Below are 15,805 nucleotides of genomic sequence, written 5' to 3' on the forward strand. Positions count from 1 at the left end.
AGTTTTGTAAGACACAGATATGTACACACATTCACACCCAAACACGCACACGCGCACACACACACACGCACACACACACACACACACACACACACACACACACACACACGCACATTCTCCGATTAACCTTTTACTATGTATTGTACAGTTCCCTTGTAACTTTATTATTTCATTTCAATGTTTATTTGAATAGAGACAGATACATAGACATAAAGCATTTTATTGAAAATAGTCTGATGTCACATATCATAACATTTATAGCCTGAGCTAATTTGCAATTTTGTAAAAACGTTTTTTTTTTTACAAAAGATATAGAATACAACAGATATAGAACACACACACAAAAGGACACTGTCAACATAAGACAGATAATACCAAAGATAGTATATTAGAAAGAGAAAGAGAAGGAGAAGAAAAAGAGAGAGATCACCTGGTATAAGAAAAAGAAAAAAGGAAAGAAAGAGAGAGGGAGAGAGAGAAAGACAAGGTCATGACTGAATGACTATGTGGTCTAAACAACATTTTAACAAGTTCTAATGTTTACAAATATTTATTAAAGTATTTCTAGCTTTAAACCCACAGATAAGTTGTGAACAGTAAACAGTTATGACATTGAATAGAATTGACTATATATGATTATACTATTCATTGACTAACAATTTCAAAATAATATTCAACTAGCTCTTTGTTAACCATTGAATAAGTATGAAAAAATTATAAATTCAACATTTATTAATTATGCTTATTCTTAACTGTTACCAGCTTACATCACTTCTCTGTACTTGTACTGGCAAATCAAATAAATGCAGTAAAGGCACTTTGGATTCCTCCTTATATCCAAACAAGGTGTGATCTGCTGCTCCTAGATCGGTCCAAGAACTTGCAACCCTGCACTTTATTCTATAGTTTCTACATTCCACAGTCAAGCTAGTGGGTTTGGATCAAGCTGATTGTAAAGTTACTGAACACAACCAGATGGATTGCATACAATCTCACTGCTCTTTCACATGTAAACACTGACCCCTGTCCCCCTATATGTCCTGGACCGACCTTAGCCCCATCCCTCTTTGGAGTTCTCCTTCACTTCACAGAGTTTCAATGGCCATTACTAAAGATATCAGTGTAACTTTCCACCAAATCCACCTTTCAGTTCCTCTGGTGAACCTTAGAAGAAACCCTCACTGCTGCAATGTTTTTGTACCAGCCTCTCCTTCCACTTTTCAGGCTAAAGAGCTTGTCAGATACAACGAGAGGCTCTTGTCTGAGGTGGGTTTGATTTAATGGACTATAAGAATTCCTCCTCTGTTGTCAATCACTGTTAAAGTAAGTTCAATTAGGGTGGAGTGCACTGAGCTTTGGCTTTCAAAAGACAGGCCCCACAGTGTGTGTGTGGGGGGGAATTTGTATGGCTTTTTTTTTTCTTTTCTTTGACCTTTTGAAGAAACACGGGCAGAGAAACACTTACCACCTCCAATTCATCCTCAACCATAACAAGGTGTGATCCGTGGCTCCTAGATTACTAGATCAGTCTAACCACCAATTATAGACTTCACTTAAATGTTAATGTCTCAATATTGAACATTTGGCTGTGGAAAGCTGCACATGTTCGAAACCATTACATTTGATGATTTGAAATCTACCAAAAGCAACACTGAATATATACTGGATAAGACTGAGTAGATCAGGAAAACCATGTAGGTGCACAGAAAGACAACAAAATTGTGATATGTGCTATAAAGTTTTTCATAAAATGTGACACTGCAATACAGGATTGTTGTAACCTGTATAATGCCTGACTATTGTTTCTGCTATCATTTTCATTTTCACCACATTATATATCATCATTCATTTCACAAAGGAGCACAATTGTTCAAAATGTCCTAGTGAAGCGATTTACTACAGACGGTGTACCAATTTAAGGCAAAAAACTGTCATTAGGACATACAGTAGACAGAAAGAGACAAAGGTGGTTGGTTGTATTCACTGAATTGTTTTCTCACAGATCCAGGTTTTACGTTCCATACAGTCTTCCTGATGCAGAGGTTCAATCCGTGATTTTGCTATCACAGCACAGTCTTCTGTTTTCCGCTGTGATGTACTGTCATCCTCAGGCTGTGGATTATGCCAGTACCTACAGGGACAAGCAACAACTACTCAGACAAGCATTACACACTATCATCATGATAGAACAAAATATATTAATGCATGTTCTAACCATAGACTGTAAAAAGGGTAATCTGACAGATCTGTATGTTTTATTGTGACATCTTTGGTAATAAAGAGAGATCATCCCCCCCCCCCCCCCCCCCCACTTAATGACAGACCAATCCAATAAAAGCAACAAAATTGTAATGGTTACTAGCACTAGATACATAATGTAACAAATTAAAAATTAAAAAGACTGTTTCTCAATGCAGAAGCATTGAACCCAGTAAAATAAATCATTAGTAAATGTCCTGGAATAGTAATGCTAATAAGCCTCTTACTGGTCTGTGGTCAGCGGTGTCCCATCCAGCCATGTCCAAACCTTAACTTGTCGGGTCAGACCAATCCAGGCTTTCGTGTTGGGATCAGTAGGGAGAACCCTACTGATGACAAATTCCTGTGTTTCAAATGGACAGACATTTGATTCACTCACAATGATTGACAATATTTGTTGTTATTTACTCATTACTACTCATTCACCTCAGTAATGAATTTCGGTACATGCACCTTACATGCTGACACAAATGGTACAAGGACAATGTTCTATAGATATGTACAGTACGTCTGACTAGTGTGGCATACAGTATGGTGAGAGCTGCAGAGGGAAGAGTTGGAAGTGACCAGAAGTGCAGAGCCAGTGATCCATGAGGGATTTGTGCTGAATAAAATGAATAAATGGAAGAATAAATGAAAGGAAAATATAAGCATCAGGTGAATATATCTTATTCTTGAGGCTGTAAGTCTCAGGGTTGTGTAGACATTTTAAATAGTGCAAGCTGGAATGAATACAAGTTAGAGATAACACAGGTGTGACATTACAGCTAGATTAGTGATAACATCAGATTATCATAACATGATATGTCTTTTATAAGAACATGATTTAAACATGACTACCATTCCAGAGCCTATTCAGACATTTTAACTTATGGAAGTGAAGTAGGAATGAAACGTGGTAATGCATTATGTTCTCATTTTGACTAATTCAAATTTTAATGATTTTTGAATGATATGTATGTATGAATGCATTGAATGCAAAATGTTTTGGTTAGACTGTAACCAGCAGCATTTGATGCAAACTCTTCATTCCTCTAAGCTAAGGATGCAGAAGCAAGCTCTGTCTCTCTGAGGAATAATTGCATTCAAACAAACTCTCTACCATGCTTGGTATTGACACCACTGGAAACTCTGATCCCATGATCTGCACCATTGGAGGAGATAAGAGTGAGTATGTCTCGGCGAGCTCTCCCAGGTCTTTGGAGGAGATCTACCGGTCTGTTGGTTCTACCAAGAGCAAGCCTAAAACAGAGGGGTGAACTGAAGCTGGAGCTTGGTGCAAAGGAGCAGAGGCTGGAGGAGCTTCGAAGCAGAAAGAAGGTCCTGGAGGGCATCAGAGGCCACAGGGTGGAGACAGTCAGAAGCTTCACAGGCAGCTGGCAATGAAGCTGAATGCATTTTACAACTTCTGCAAAGGATAATCTTCTAAAGTCCCACAGTCCTACTGGTGAGACTGGGGACCCTATTGTTGAAAATGACAGTAGTGTAGAAGAAACTGAGGTGAGCAGCAAGGTGTGTGTGTGTGTGTGTGTGTGTGTGTGTGTGTGTGTGTGTGTGTGTGTGTGTGTGTGTGTGTGTGTGTGTGTGTGTGTGTGTAGGGGGGGGGATGCTTGAGAGGGACTTATCTGTAGCTTGTGAGAGTCTTAAATTGTTTGCAGTAAATTAAAATAAGAGATGTTAACTGAGGTAGATCAAAAACCAGTGTACAAGCTTCCATTTTAATCCAGCTCACCTGTTCCTGTCTGCTAGATATGATCACCAGCTGTGCATTGTTCTTTTCACAATGCTGTTTACTCTGCCTCCAGGTTTTCTTTGACTTGAAGAAAGAGTAACAACTGTAGTCCAACCTCTGCCAGGAGGAGGAGCCGCATATTTCCTCTGATGGACAAAACAAAATGGCATGGTTATAACATACATTGCAATACAACAATGCAGCACAACACAACCCAGAGAGCGGTCAAAGAGTCCAGTATTCAAATATGTTATCACAATGCCCTGCGGCTGCTGCGGTGGCTCTACAATAGACAGAATACAAAGGAGTTTGTGTGTGATGCGACATTGCTGCACAGCTCTGTTTTTGAATAGATGGGAACAGTGATGGTGAACAGGACCTAAGATGACTTCTTTGGGTAAAACAATAGATCAATAATATTGACTGAAATGGCTTTGGCTGCGTTGAATTAACACAGGAATTCTACTAAATATCTCAATTTGGACAAAGATGAGAATCTTGAGAACAAAGATGCAAGTAAAAGTGGTGATATTTCACTCACTGCAAAGCTTCTCCAGCAATTCATCTCTTTCTTGGATGAGCTGACCGTTAGTGGCTTCTAACCGGTCTTTCTCAGACTGGAGCTGGTTTCTCTCCTCGGTCAGGTTGGCATTGTGCACCCACAGCTGGTTTCTCTCCTCACTCCAGCTGGTTTTGTCTTCAATGGCTGTCGTACCGACGCGAACAACAAACAGCGACTAAAGACTCTCATTTGTTTATTAGAAAATAGCATGTAGAACGCTCCTCACTTTGCAAGCAACACATTGGAGTCATCAGCAAACTGAATGAGTTAAACTCACATTTGACTCCCAGGCCGATGATCCCAGCCAGGAGGAGAAGACACAGCAGCCCCAGAGACACTGCAGCAGCTCGGAAAGGATTCCTCTTTTCTGAGCTTACTGTGACTGAAGTAACTGAGGGCGCTTTGAAAATGAAGTGACAACATCAGAGACAGTTAGAGAGGTTGAGGTGTGAGCGCATGTTTGTTTGATGGCAGAGAGAGATGAAGAGATTGTAACTATGTATGTCTTTGTGAGTGTGTGTGTGTCTGAAGGTTATTACTGTAAAGTAAAAATAAGATGAAAACTAGGTCAGAAACTGAAAATAAAAACTGAAAAAATAGTAAATCTGAACTAAAACTACCTTGTCTACTTTTAAAACTAATGAAAATAAAATAAGAATATGAAAGGTTTTTAGTTTTCCTCTTTTTGTTCATGTGTAGGGTAAAAAAGAGAATAACTTTTTGGCAGAGAATTTCTGTCTATTTTTACTCAACAGTAATTGAAAAATGTATCCAAATAAATTTAAAAAATAATTATTGATTGTATTGCTTGTATTACACAATACCTGTTGCAAACATAAACACAATACATGTTGTGAACTTCTGTCATTATACCTTTAAAAAATGCCACCCATACCAAAAATAGCACTGATACAAGAAAAATAATCTAAAACTAGGCCTAATATTTGCAAAAAAAAAAAACAAAAACAAAAAACAAAACAAATAAAAACTAAAGTAAAACTACCAAACCCACACTGAAAACTACCTAAACCTAAACTGAAATAACTATTGCCATAACTACTATATAACAATAAATACTAATGGAAAAATCCCAAACTCTACCAGCCCTGTGTAGAGGAAAGACTATGTGCACAGTATGCTTGTTGCAGGCCTACCTGGTGTTGATTCCCTGCAGAGCCTGGTATATTCGGAGGCGATATCTCCTCCACCCAGGGGTTGTCATACACTGTCAGGCTGCCTGCGCTGACATAGATGTCCACCGTCCTTTCCTCCTTCTCATCCTGATCAAAGTGGACCCTCTTGACGTCGTCCAGCTCACTGTACAGCTCGTCTGACATTACTGTACACTTATTCTTGTTTTGTCCAATAAAATATTTTTTTTTGGCACTTGACTTGTCTTAGCTGTTCTTTACTCCACCTCTAATAAATCAGTATTTCAATGTGCGTATATAATGTGTGTGTGAGGCAGACAGACTGGACAGTCTGCATGAAAAAGGGAAGTGCAGACAAAGAGGAAGTCAAATGTAATTATACAAACAAGTGATTCTCCTTGTTCCCTCTTCTAGATCTGCTTGATGATTGATGATGTTTGAGCTGTGGTCACTTCACTAATCAGAGGTTATTAAGCACAAGGTTCGGTGGCCTCTTACTCGCAAATGGAAAATCAAAAAATAGCCTATAAGAAATCAACCAAAAGAGAAAAGAGAGAAGATAAACAAAATAGGAAGTCACTGTCATAGTTGAGGTTGAGACAGAAATGCACTTTTTCTTGTGTGAAAAACTTTCTCATGTTTGAAAAGCTCAAAAGTACTTCTGCCCCTGCTCTGTTTTGTGTATAAATGTTTTCACTCTAATATCTTAAGCCTAAACCTCAGTTTTAGTGTGAAAAAAATGCAGCAACTATAACAATGTTAGGAAACAGTGGCAAATTATTGTAACTTTGTATTTACTGCTTTGTGCCTTTATATTCTAATATTTTAAGAATGTAATGTAGTTGCTGCATTCAGTCTGTCTCAGTTTTCTATGACATTCTCTTGTTTATGTGCCCCAATAATAACAGAGGAGTAGAAGTGCAAAATATTATAAGGGTAAAATTATTGATTAATTTCATGTTGGTTAGGCTACATTGGTATTGGAAATAAACTGAGCTGAATTTAGCTAAATAGTGACGTCTGAAGGACCAGAAGGATTTTACCATCTCTACCATAGATGTATGCGTGTACAGTTAATCAATGATGTACTAAACTGCCACATCTCATGTTCACCCACATGCCATATTAATATTTCCATTATCGGCCAAAAGCCGGCATAAAGTAGTACGGTATGACGCGCATTGATACAATAATGTGAACCGCCTTGTCTGACCTCACATCCGCTTCGCCAGACTTTTGTCTGCCGGCATTTTCTTTTTATTTTCTGGGTGCAGATTTTGGTAGTTAGAGTGTCTGTGTTTTGTATTGACCGACAGAACGTTTTCTAACCAGCTGACTTTTTTGCGACGACAGTCTGCTTCACAATGCCTGGGTTTTCCGACAGAGATCGTGGCAGAGATAGGGGGTAAGTCAAGTGTCGATTCTAGGTCGTCAGCTAGCTCAGCTAAAGAGCTAACGGCCGCTGTAGCCTATCAAGCTAGCTGTTCTGGCGATATCGATTTGATTTGCAAAATAAAGAAAATTATTAAATTGTTGATGCAGCCATATGGTGGCAATGAACTACTGTCGTTGATTGAAAACTGCGAGTAAGTGTTTTGATGCGGTTAGGCTTTCCTGGAGTATCTAAAATGTTTTCAGTTTCTCTGCCGGTTAGAATTAAAATGGCAGCTATGTCGGTGGCCGTGCATACTAGTTTGTATGCCTGACTCCCGATCTAGACATGTGACGCAGAGGAAACTTGCGGATGTGCATCCCTGAACAATTCTCTAGCATCATTAGTGTCTTTAATACTGGATTTCAATTGGTATTGACATTTACATTGCACTGGTGGGAAACGTAGCATTGAGACGTTCGTTTCTCTTGTAAAGAGAGGACTTAACGCCAAACTCAGTTCAATAATCTGGTACTTTACTGATGCTTTGTTTGTTGTCAAACGATACACGGCTTATGAAATATTGCTCAAGACCTCTTCTGGATCCTCCGAAGCCTCTTTTCAATTCGGCATGCTCCCAATACACCGAGCAGCACTTATTTCAATAAAAAGGCAACTTTTAGAGTTGATACGCTTGTTATCGCATCAGTCTTTTTACGACAGAATGTAACGTGGTGGGCGATACCGAGCAATGTGAGACAAATCAAAAAAATCTGGTTATTTAGTCATGTGCTGCTTGATGGTTCATCTGTATCCGGATTAACCATAAGGCCCTAACGATTTGCAAACAGGTTCTGCCAGGCATGTACCTTTGCCGATAAACAAGGCCACAGAATTGACTGCCAGAATTTTATTAACTGAGGTTGGCGTGACGTTTTCTCCATACAAGAGATGCATGATGTTTCTCTCTAACTAGAAATAAGAGTCATGTCAGTCATCAAGCTAAAATGCTAGAGATGATCAGTGGATGTAAAAGCTCAAATAAATATTCAGAGCCCACAAAGTCAGTCTCCCAATTTATTGGATTCAAACCTTAGTTCTCTGGTTTCTGGCTTTGGAAGAGAGTTGTTCTCATTCACAATAGTGATTCAGCTGTCTTAAGCTCATACAAATGTTATGCAGCATCTTCCCCTCAGTGTTTTGCTTCATGGAGACAATGGGTAAGATGAGTGGAGGGATTCAATCTAGAAAGGGGTACATATGGTTTGTGAGGCAGTGTTCTTTACTATGCCATCTCATTTCTGGCTGTGCATTACATGATGTTGCCCTCTCTTTTACACAAGGTATGGTGGAGGACCACCTCGTTTTGGTGGCGGCGGTGGAGGCAGTAGGGGTGGACCTCCTCCAGGAAAGTTTGGCAACCCCGGTGAGAGGCTGCGAAAGAAACACTGGAACCTTGACGAGCTTCCAAAGTTTCAGAAGAACTTCTACCAGGAGCACCCCGATGTCACTCGCAGAGCAATTGTAAGACCTGAATGCCTCTTGTGCTTGTGTGTACTGTGTGTGTGTGTGTGTTTACAGTTATTAATACCTACCTTCTTCCAATTCCAGCAAGAGGTTGAGCAGTACCGCAGAAGTAAAGAAGTGACAGTGAAGGGCAGAGATTGCCCCAAGCCAATTATGAAATTCCATGAAGCCACTTTCCCAAGTGAGTTGAAATTAATGTTTCATTGCCAAACGAATGTGGATTATTTTAATTTTGACTGAATGATTTAACTGCCATATCTAATTTGTCCTTCAGGCTACGTCATGGATGTTATCGTCAAACAGAACTGGACCGAACCAACTCCAATTCAGTCTCAGGGGTGGCCACTTGCACTTAGCGGCAAAGACATGGTTGGCATCGCTCAAACCGGGTCCGGGAAAACCCTTGCAGTAAGTAAAGTGTTTTTGACTAAGGGTTCTTCAAACTTTTTCTACCTGGCACTCGGATGGAATAAATTTTTGCCCCCAGGGCCATTTAGACATACAGTAATACCACTTTTGCCATGTGCAAACCCACTAGAAATAGGTCTGTAGCCGATTGTGGATCTTGACCTATTATGGATCTTTTATTTTTCTTTTTTAGTACCTGCTGCCTGCAATTGTGCACATCCAACATCAGCCATTCCTGGAGCATGGAGATGGACCTATTGTAAGTACTTTGTAATATGACTAAATATTTACTCATGTAATCCCTGTCTGCATGGACCATTCTTTCTTGATTGTTGCCAAGTTGTATGGCTCTGTGGAAGGTCCCATATGACTTGATGAACACGTGAAGTTGTTGTTACTGCTCATTTTATTATTCTTGTTATCCATACATAATCCATTTCTTTCATGTGAAGGATACAATGTGACTGAGACTTTGTGTTTTGACTTAAATAAATCTGTACTTCTTGCATGTGGTGCACTCGTTTCCCTTATACAAATTGTATGTCTTCCCTCAGTGCCTGGTGCTGGCGCCGACCCGTGAACTGGCCCAGCAGGTGCAACAAGTGGCTGCTGAATACGGCAGGGCCTCCCGCCTCAAGAGCACCTGCATCTATGGTGGAGCACCCAAAGGACCCCAGATCAGGGACCTTGAGAGAGGTATGTTTAATTTTGCACATGTGAATAGTGTGTTTGCTTAATGCACTTTGACTATTCCTTTGCTACAGGGCATTTGTCTTGGAAGAACGTTTTTCTCTTCTTGTTTTGATACTCTGCAATTGTCCTTTTCAGTTTATTTTGCTTATCCCATATTGCATGTTTGTGTGTTTTTTCTGATTTTGTTTAAGGTGTTGAGATTTGCATCGCTACCCCAGGTCGTCTCATTGACTTCCTAGAGTGTGGTAAGACTAACTTGCGGCGTTGCACCTACCTGGTGCTGGATGAAGCTGACCGCATGCTGGACATGGGATTTGAGCCCCAGATCCGCAAGATAGTGGACCAAATCCGGGTATGTAGCAGCTATGTTATTTCCTTACACATGGGAGATAATTATTACATTAGAGTACATTGCTGACATTGCTACAGTACAAGTTTGTGACACGTGGAACAATAATTTTTAACCACCAAGTGTGAGTCTTAAATGTACCTTGAAGCTGCAAAAAACCCAAACATTGGATTGAATGACAACTTGGGTGTTGCTGCCCTTTGTGTCTCCTCCCAGCCAGACCGTCAGACCCTGATGTGGAGCGCTACCTGGCCTAAGGAGGTTCGCCAGCTGGCTGAGGACTTCCTGAAGGACTATGTCCAGATCAACATCGGAGCTCTGCAGCTCAGCGCCAATCACAACATCCTGCAGATAGTTGATGTCTGCAATGACATGGAGAAGGAGGACAAGTGAGTACATGGCTCCCAACTCCTTACTGCAAAAACATCTCACTGTACATTGTTTTACTGACTATGTTGTAGCATCAGTTGTTGAATAATATTCAATACCTTCATTATTCACTGAATCTTGAATCTGTCGAATCAATACAATCGTTAGGTCTGTGGCTGTGACAGACTGATGTAAAGATTTCTTATTTTTTAAATTTGATGAAGTTTTGTCTCACTCTTTTCCTTTTTCTCCTACCCATCAGACTGATCCGTTTGCTGGAGGAGATCATGAGCGAGAAGGAGAACAAGACCATTATTTTTGTGGAGACCAAAAGGCGCTGTGATGAGCTTACCCGGAGGATGAGAAGAGATGGGTAAGGGTCCTCTATTTCATCCCAACCCCATGTTTTTTTCTTACTCAGAGGGAATTCTCCTTTTTTCAGACGTGAGGCTCACATTTATACCAAATGAAAACAGAACGTTCCCATTGCAAATTCATACTTATTAATGTTACTTTGGTCACATTCATAGAATATTTTGTTCAAGCTCAAGTTCTTTAAGATTACTGAGTCCATTTTGTCCACTTCCGCTAGCCTAGAATCTCTGGTGGTGGTGCAGCAGTGATCCACAGTAATGATTTTAAGTGTTCACCCATCTCTCCTCGTTCCTTCTTCTCCTTTGAATCACTCTGCTTCCTGGTTAAGGGCAAGACCCCACTGCAAGACCCCCCCCCCCCCCCAACAAAAAAAAAGAAAAATTGAATCATTCCACCTCATTCAATCAGTTTTTATGTCAAAAGGTCATACTCTTGATTTAGTTCTGTCTTTTGGCCTTTCCCCACTCACTTGAAATGATAAATATCTGCATGTCTGACCACAAGGCAATTGTTTTTTACCAGCCTCTGTATCAGTCCACTCCTACCCTTTGTTCACCTGTGCGCTCTTGCTTCCTTGCCTCAGCCACTGCTTCTGTATTTCTCAGAGGCCTTCATAGGATCTCCCAGCACCCAGATTATGAATTCTCCCCCACTGCATATGGGCACAGAGGAACTAGTCACTCTTTTCAGCTCCACCTGTACAAGTCCATGAAATTTTGAGAAAACAAATGTTAAAATGTCAGGTAGTGGTTACGGAAGCTAGAGCGTGTTTCTTCTCTAATCTTATCTCCAAGAGATGACATCAATTCTGTCATCAACCACTCTCCCAGTTTCTTTCTAGAACTATCCTCACTAATGTGTGGAGAATTCCTGTAATTCTTCACCCAGAAAGTTGAATATAAGGCTACAAATCTGTACCACTACCAATGATCTATCTATATCTCCTGTAATCTCGGCTCAATTTGCCCACTTTACATCCTATCTCCCTACCATTCGTGGCAAAGAATGGTAGGGAGATGAAACCTTCCGCTTGTCTCTTAGACATTGTTAGCCGTTCCATTCTGTCTATCATCAACAGCTCAATGGCTGCCGGCTTCTTTCCATCCTGTTTAAAATACGTAAGAGTCCAACCCTTCCTGAAGAAACCTGACGTAGATCCCTAACTACTACAGGCCACTGTAGCTAAAGCAACTAAAGCACTTTGAAAACAAACCCTTTTTTTTTTTTTTTTTTTTAGAAAAGTGTTATACAAATAAAGTTTATTTTTGTCTCACAGGTGGCCAGCAATGGGCATTCATGGAGACAAGAGCCAGCAAGAGAGGGATTGGGTCCTCAATGGTAAGATTTAATTAATCACGTTGCAAGCTGTGTTTTAATACAACATTCACCTCAGGGATCTGTCATTGTCATTATACACTGTGCTCTGTAATCAAACTAAATCCTATCCCCCTCCCTTCAGAGTTCAAATATGGCAAGGCCCCCATCCTCATCGCTACCGATGTGGCCTCCCGTGGCCTAGGTCAGTATGCCTTTGACTAGCCCCACTAAATATCTCTTCAATGTTACACTTTTTTTAAAGAAAGTGCTTTTGCTTTCTTTAACTTTTCTATGCATTTTCTGAGTTTTTCTCACCTAAAGGTGGAGTCTTTGTGGCAGGCGCTAGGCATGACAGTCCCAGGCCTCGAGAGGGAGAAGGAGGACATATTGGAAGTGCTCCACTGGCTTGCCACCCAGTGGGCCTAGAGAGGTGAAAGCTCTTGTGTGCCAGTGATCTTCAAAAGGCGGTGTGGCTAAGCCTTTGTCTCTGATAAGTTGTTTACACACACATCTGTTCTCTGTCCATGGACTTTACCCGACCAATGCCATCCAGCCAGCCAGCTGTTTCCAACTCAAACGTAAAAAAAGATATGCTTGATGCTGTGACTTTTGCCTTGCATGCTGTTGTGTTAGAGAGCACTGTATTGCAAGTCACTTGTTTGAGATTTGGAACAATTGTTACCTGTCGGAGCTTGTACCAAATAGCATGGGTGTTTGCGAGCCTGTCTAAGCTTTCCGTTGTTGTTTTTTTTCCCCCCTCAAAGCGCTGGTTTTCTTGAAATGGAGAGAGCAGTTTTAAATCCCTTTTATTTGTCATTGAAATTGGGGAGACCTGGCACATGCGTTTAAGGGGTTGTGGGGACATCTAGTGAGAGGAGAAAGAGAGTGAGACAGCTCAAACCAAAGTTCCTCCCTCGCCTGCGTTTTAAAGTCATGTCGAGACCTGCCAACGAGAGACATTTTCTCAAGTGAACACTGGCTTCTGGGAAGATCTTGCCTTGACGAGACTGATGAGGGAAGGGGGGGAGGGGGGTTGTACTGTGCTCTCTGAGGGGTGCCACAGGGATCAATACTTGGGCCTTTTTCATTTTCTTTTTTCGGGGCTCCTGTCAAATTAGTACTTGGTCTATTCGGTCTTGGCAAGACGCGCAGTGCGGCCTTTAATATCAAGCTTCTTATGAGAGTGTACTGGGAAAAAAGGACCTGCAGAAATGTACCACTGAACGGTCCTATATTGGCACATGAGGAGGCCCCAGTGCATAGTGGCCCAACTGCGTAGAAGCTCCTGGATGTCACTTGACAATTTGTGGGGGATTTCGCTGCATTGGGAAAGGACTAGTGAATGCATACTCCTTTATGGTAAGACTTCAAATCCATTTTTTTTCTTCTCCCTTGGTAAAAAAAGGGAGGGTGAATGTCGTTTGGATCTTTTTTTATTATGGTAAGCAATTGGAGTGTGCATCGTTTCTCTCTTCCCACAGTAGTATTCCCATGGAGTAGTTGTGTACGTACTCTTTACTATGTTGTTTAACGCATTTCCTCCGCAGCCTAATGACCACTTCCTCCCCCTAGCCTCCAGTGTTGCTAACTTGTTGTCCCTTTGATCTGGCTGTTGTGGTGTGCAAAATCCCATGTGGCCGCCTCCTTTTGTTTTGCCACACTGCAACACTTTCACAGATGTGGAGGATGTGAAATTTGTCATCAATTATGACTACCCTAACTCCTCCGAGGATTATATCCACCGCATTGGACGCACGGCCCGCAGTCAAAAAACGGGCACGGCCTACACCTTCTTCACCCCCAACAACATGAAACAGGCCAGCGACCTGATCTCTGTGCTCCGCGAGGCCAACCAGGCCATTAACCCTAAGCTGATCCAGATGGCAGAGGACAGAGGAGGTAAACGGAGTTACTTGTTTACATTAATAAGGATTGTTTTTTTCCCCATCATATTTGTCCAACGTTAATGAGACAGATACAATGCATTACTTAGTATCTAATGAGGGATTTCATTCTCAGACTAGATGAACAAGGGTGAGGTTGGGGGTTCGTCAAGTCCACTGTTGATTCGATTTATAGGTCAAATCTGATGTGATGTCTCTTTATCATGTGGATTTCTTAGAGGGTTTTGATGCATTTTCAACATTGGAATTATGTAACCTTGACCTTCTCAATGGTTTAGTATCACTGTCGTTTTGTTGTTTCAGTTGTCACATCAAAGTGGTAACCATGTGAACCCATTTCCACTCTCCCCTCCCTCCCTCCCTCTCTCTCTCCCTCTCTCTCTTTTCTTTCTTCTCACACAGGTCGAGGAAGGGGGGGAAGAGGTGGCTACAAGGACGACCGTCGGGATAGGTATTCCGGGGGTGGGAGGAGCAATAACTTTGGTGGTAGTAGCTACAGGGACAGGGACAACGATAGGGGGTTCGGCAGCGGACCGAAGGGTGCCTTTGGCGGCAATAAGGCCCAAAATGGCGGAAGCTATGGAGGCAACAGTGGTAGCTCTAGTGGTAGCTATGGCAACAACAACTATAGCAACAGCAACGGACAGGGTAATTTCGGTGCTCCCGCAAACCAGGTGGGTGCCTTTGGTAACCAGGGCTTCCAGGGCCCCCCTCAGTTCGGGGGCGTGCAGAGGGCCGCTCAGAACGGCATGAACCACCCGCCGTTCCCTTTCAACCCTCAGCCACCACCACCACAGGCCCAGCAGCCTCCACCCCCGCCACCGATGGTGCCCTACCCCATGCCACCGCCCTTCCCACAGTAGATATGATATACGCACAATATACGGAACCAACTTGATTTTTGTTTCTCTCTTGTCTTGGTATCTTACAGTATGATTATTATTATTATTATTATTATTATCCTTTGTACTGTTTAACTTTTTTTTTTGCTTACAGCAGGGTTGGAAGTATTCAGTAAACCCAGAGCATTAAAAGGAGCCGTAGACAGGTCTCCTGTAGTGCAACTATAATTGCTGCACTTTTCCTTGACTGTTTTTATTTGTTACATTCCTCAGTAATTTATTTTTACTAGGTAATGCAATGTTTTGAGTTTGTGGTATGTTTAAAGTGATGTTATGAAGATCATATATAAAGGGCTTGCATGGCCCTTTAAATAAAAGAAGAAAATGGAAATCTTGTGTCCTTTTGTCACTGTGGGAAATTTGGGTTGGAAGAATTGCTGGAATTTGACTTTTTGATGTGGACCTTGGCGGCCCTAAACTACAATGTCCAAACCACATCAGGGCCCTGAGACCCAGTTCTGAAAACAATTTTTGATGTTACACAATTTAGAGCAGAAACACGTCAGGCTTACTGTTGGTGGGGAGATGGAGTGTGAAACCCATGATCGAAAAAGACATGCATTCCATCTGGTGTTGAGCTGACTGAGAAACGACACGATACTGCATGAAACCATTCCACATTTTATTGGGGACTTGCTCAAGGACCCCTGGAGGTCCCTGCACCCCACTTTGGGAACCGCTGCCTTATGCACCCTAATGAATGATTAACAGTATTTACTCATAAAGCTCTAGACTGTTAGTTAATGTGAACTGTAAAAGCAGGCACAATTTATTAACACATTCCAATAGTTTATAATGAGTCTATTTCCACTCCTCATATTTCGTTGTATTTATGCATAATTCATCAAATAATAAAGTTAATATCAAAATCATAATTTTGGCTCC

General features: G+C 41.4%; 2 protein-coding genes across 3 annotated transcripts; one reads left to right on the forward strand and one right to left on the reverse strand.

The window, feature by feature from the left end:
* Positions 1-204: 204 nt before the first annotated feature.
* LOC139650683 (CD209 antigen-like protein E) lies at positions 205-5,890 on the reverse strand. The gene is made up of 6 exons (XM_071527427.1): positions 5,731-5,890; positions 4,831-4,953; positions 4,533-4,697; positions 3,992-4,137; positions 2,487-2,602; positions 205-2,131 (listed from the first exon to the last, which is right to left on the reverse strand). The coding sequence occupies exons 1-6, from the start codon at positions 5,888-5,890 to the stop codon at positions 1,981-1,983; spliced, it is 861 nt and encodes a 286-aa protein (XP_071383528.1). The 3' UTR covers positions 205-1,980.
* Positions 5,891-6,937: 1,047 nt separating this feature from the next.
* On the forward strand, positions 6,938-15,245 carry LOC139650686 (probable ATP-dependent RNA helicase DDX5). 2 transcript variants are annotated; one of them, XM_071527431.1, is made up of 13 exons: positions 6,938-7,109; positions 8,420-8,600; positions 8,688-8,784; positions 8,878-9,011; positions 9,205-9,270; positions 9,566-9,707; positions 9,896-10,056; positions 10,270-10,442; positions 10,685-10,795; positions 12,074-12,135; positions 12,257-12,316; positions 13,792-14,022; positions 14,421-15,245. In XM_071527431.1, the coding sequence occupies exons 1-13, from the start codon at positions 7,069-7,071 to the stop codon at positions 14,879-14,881; spliced, it is 1,920 nt and encodes a 639-aa protein (XP_071383532.1). In that variant the 5' UTR covers positions 6,938-7,068; the 3' UTR covers positions 14,882-15,245. The 2 variants fall into 2 exon arrangements, with proteins under 2 accessions (XP_071383532.1, XP_071383531.1); XM_071527430.1 differs by having other exon boundaries at positions 13,792-14,013.
* The last annotated feature ends 560 nt before the right edge of the window (positions 15,246-15,805 follow it).

The sequence above is a fragment of the Centroberyx affinis genome, unplaced genomic scaffold (assembly GCF_046629955.1).
Source record: "Centroberyx affinis isolate AG114_WGS23_722 - 3 ecotype Tasmania unplaced genomic scaffold, CSIRO-AGI_Caff_v1 ptg001530l_1, whole genome shotgun sequence".
NCBI classification, from domain to species: domain Eukaryota; kingdom Metazoa; phylum Chordata; class Actinopteri; order Beryciformes; family Berycidae; genus Centroberyx; species Centroberyx affinis.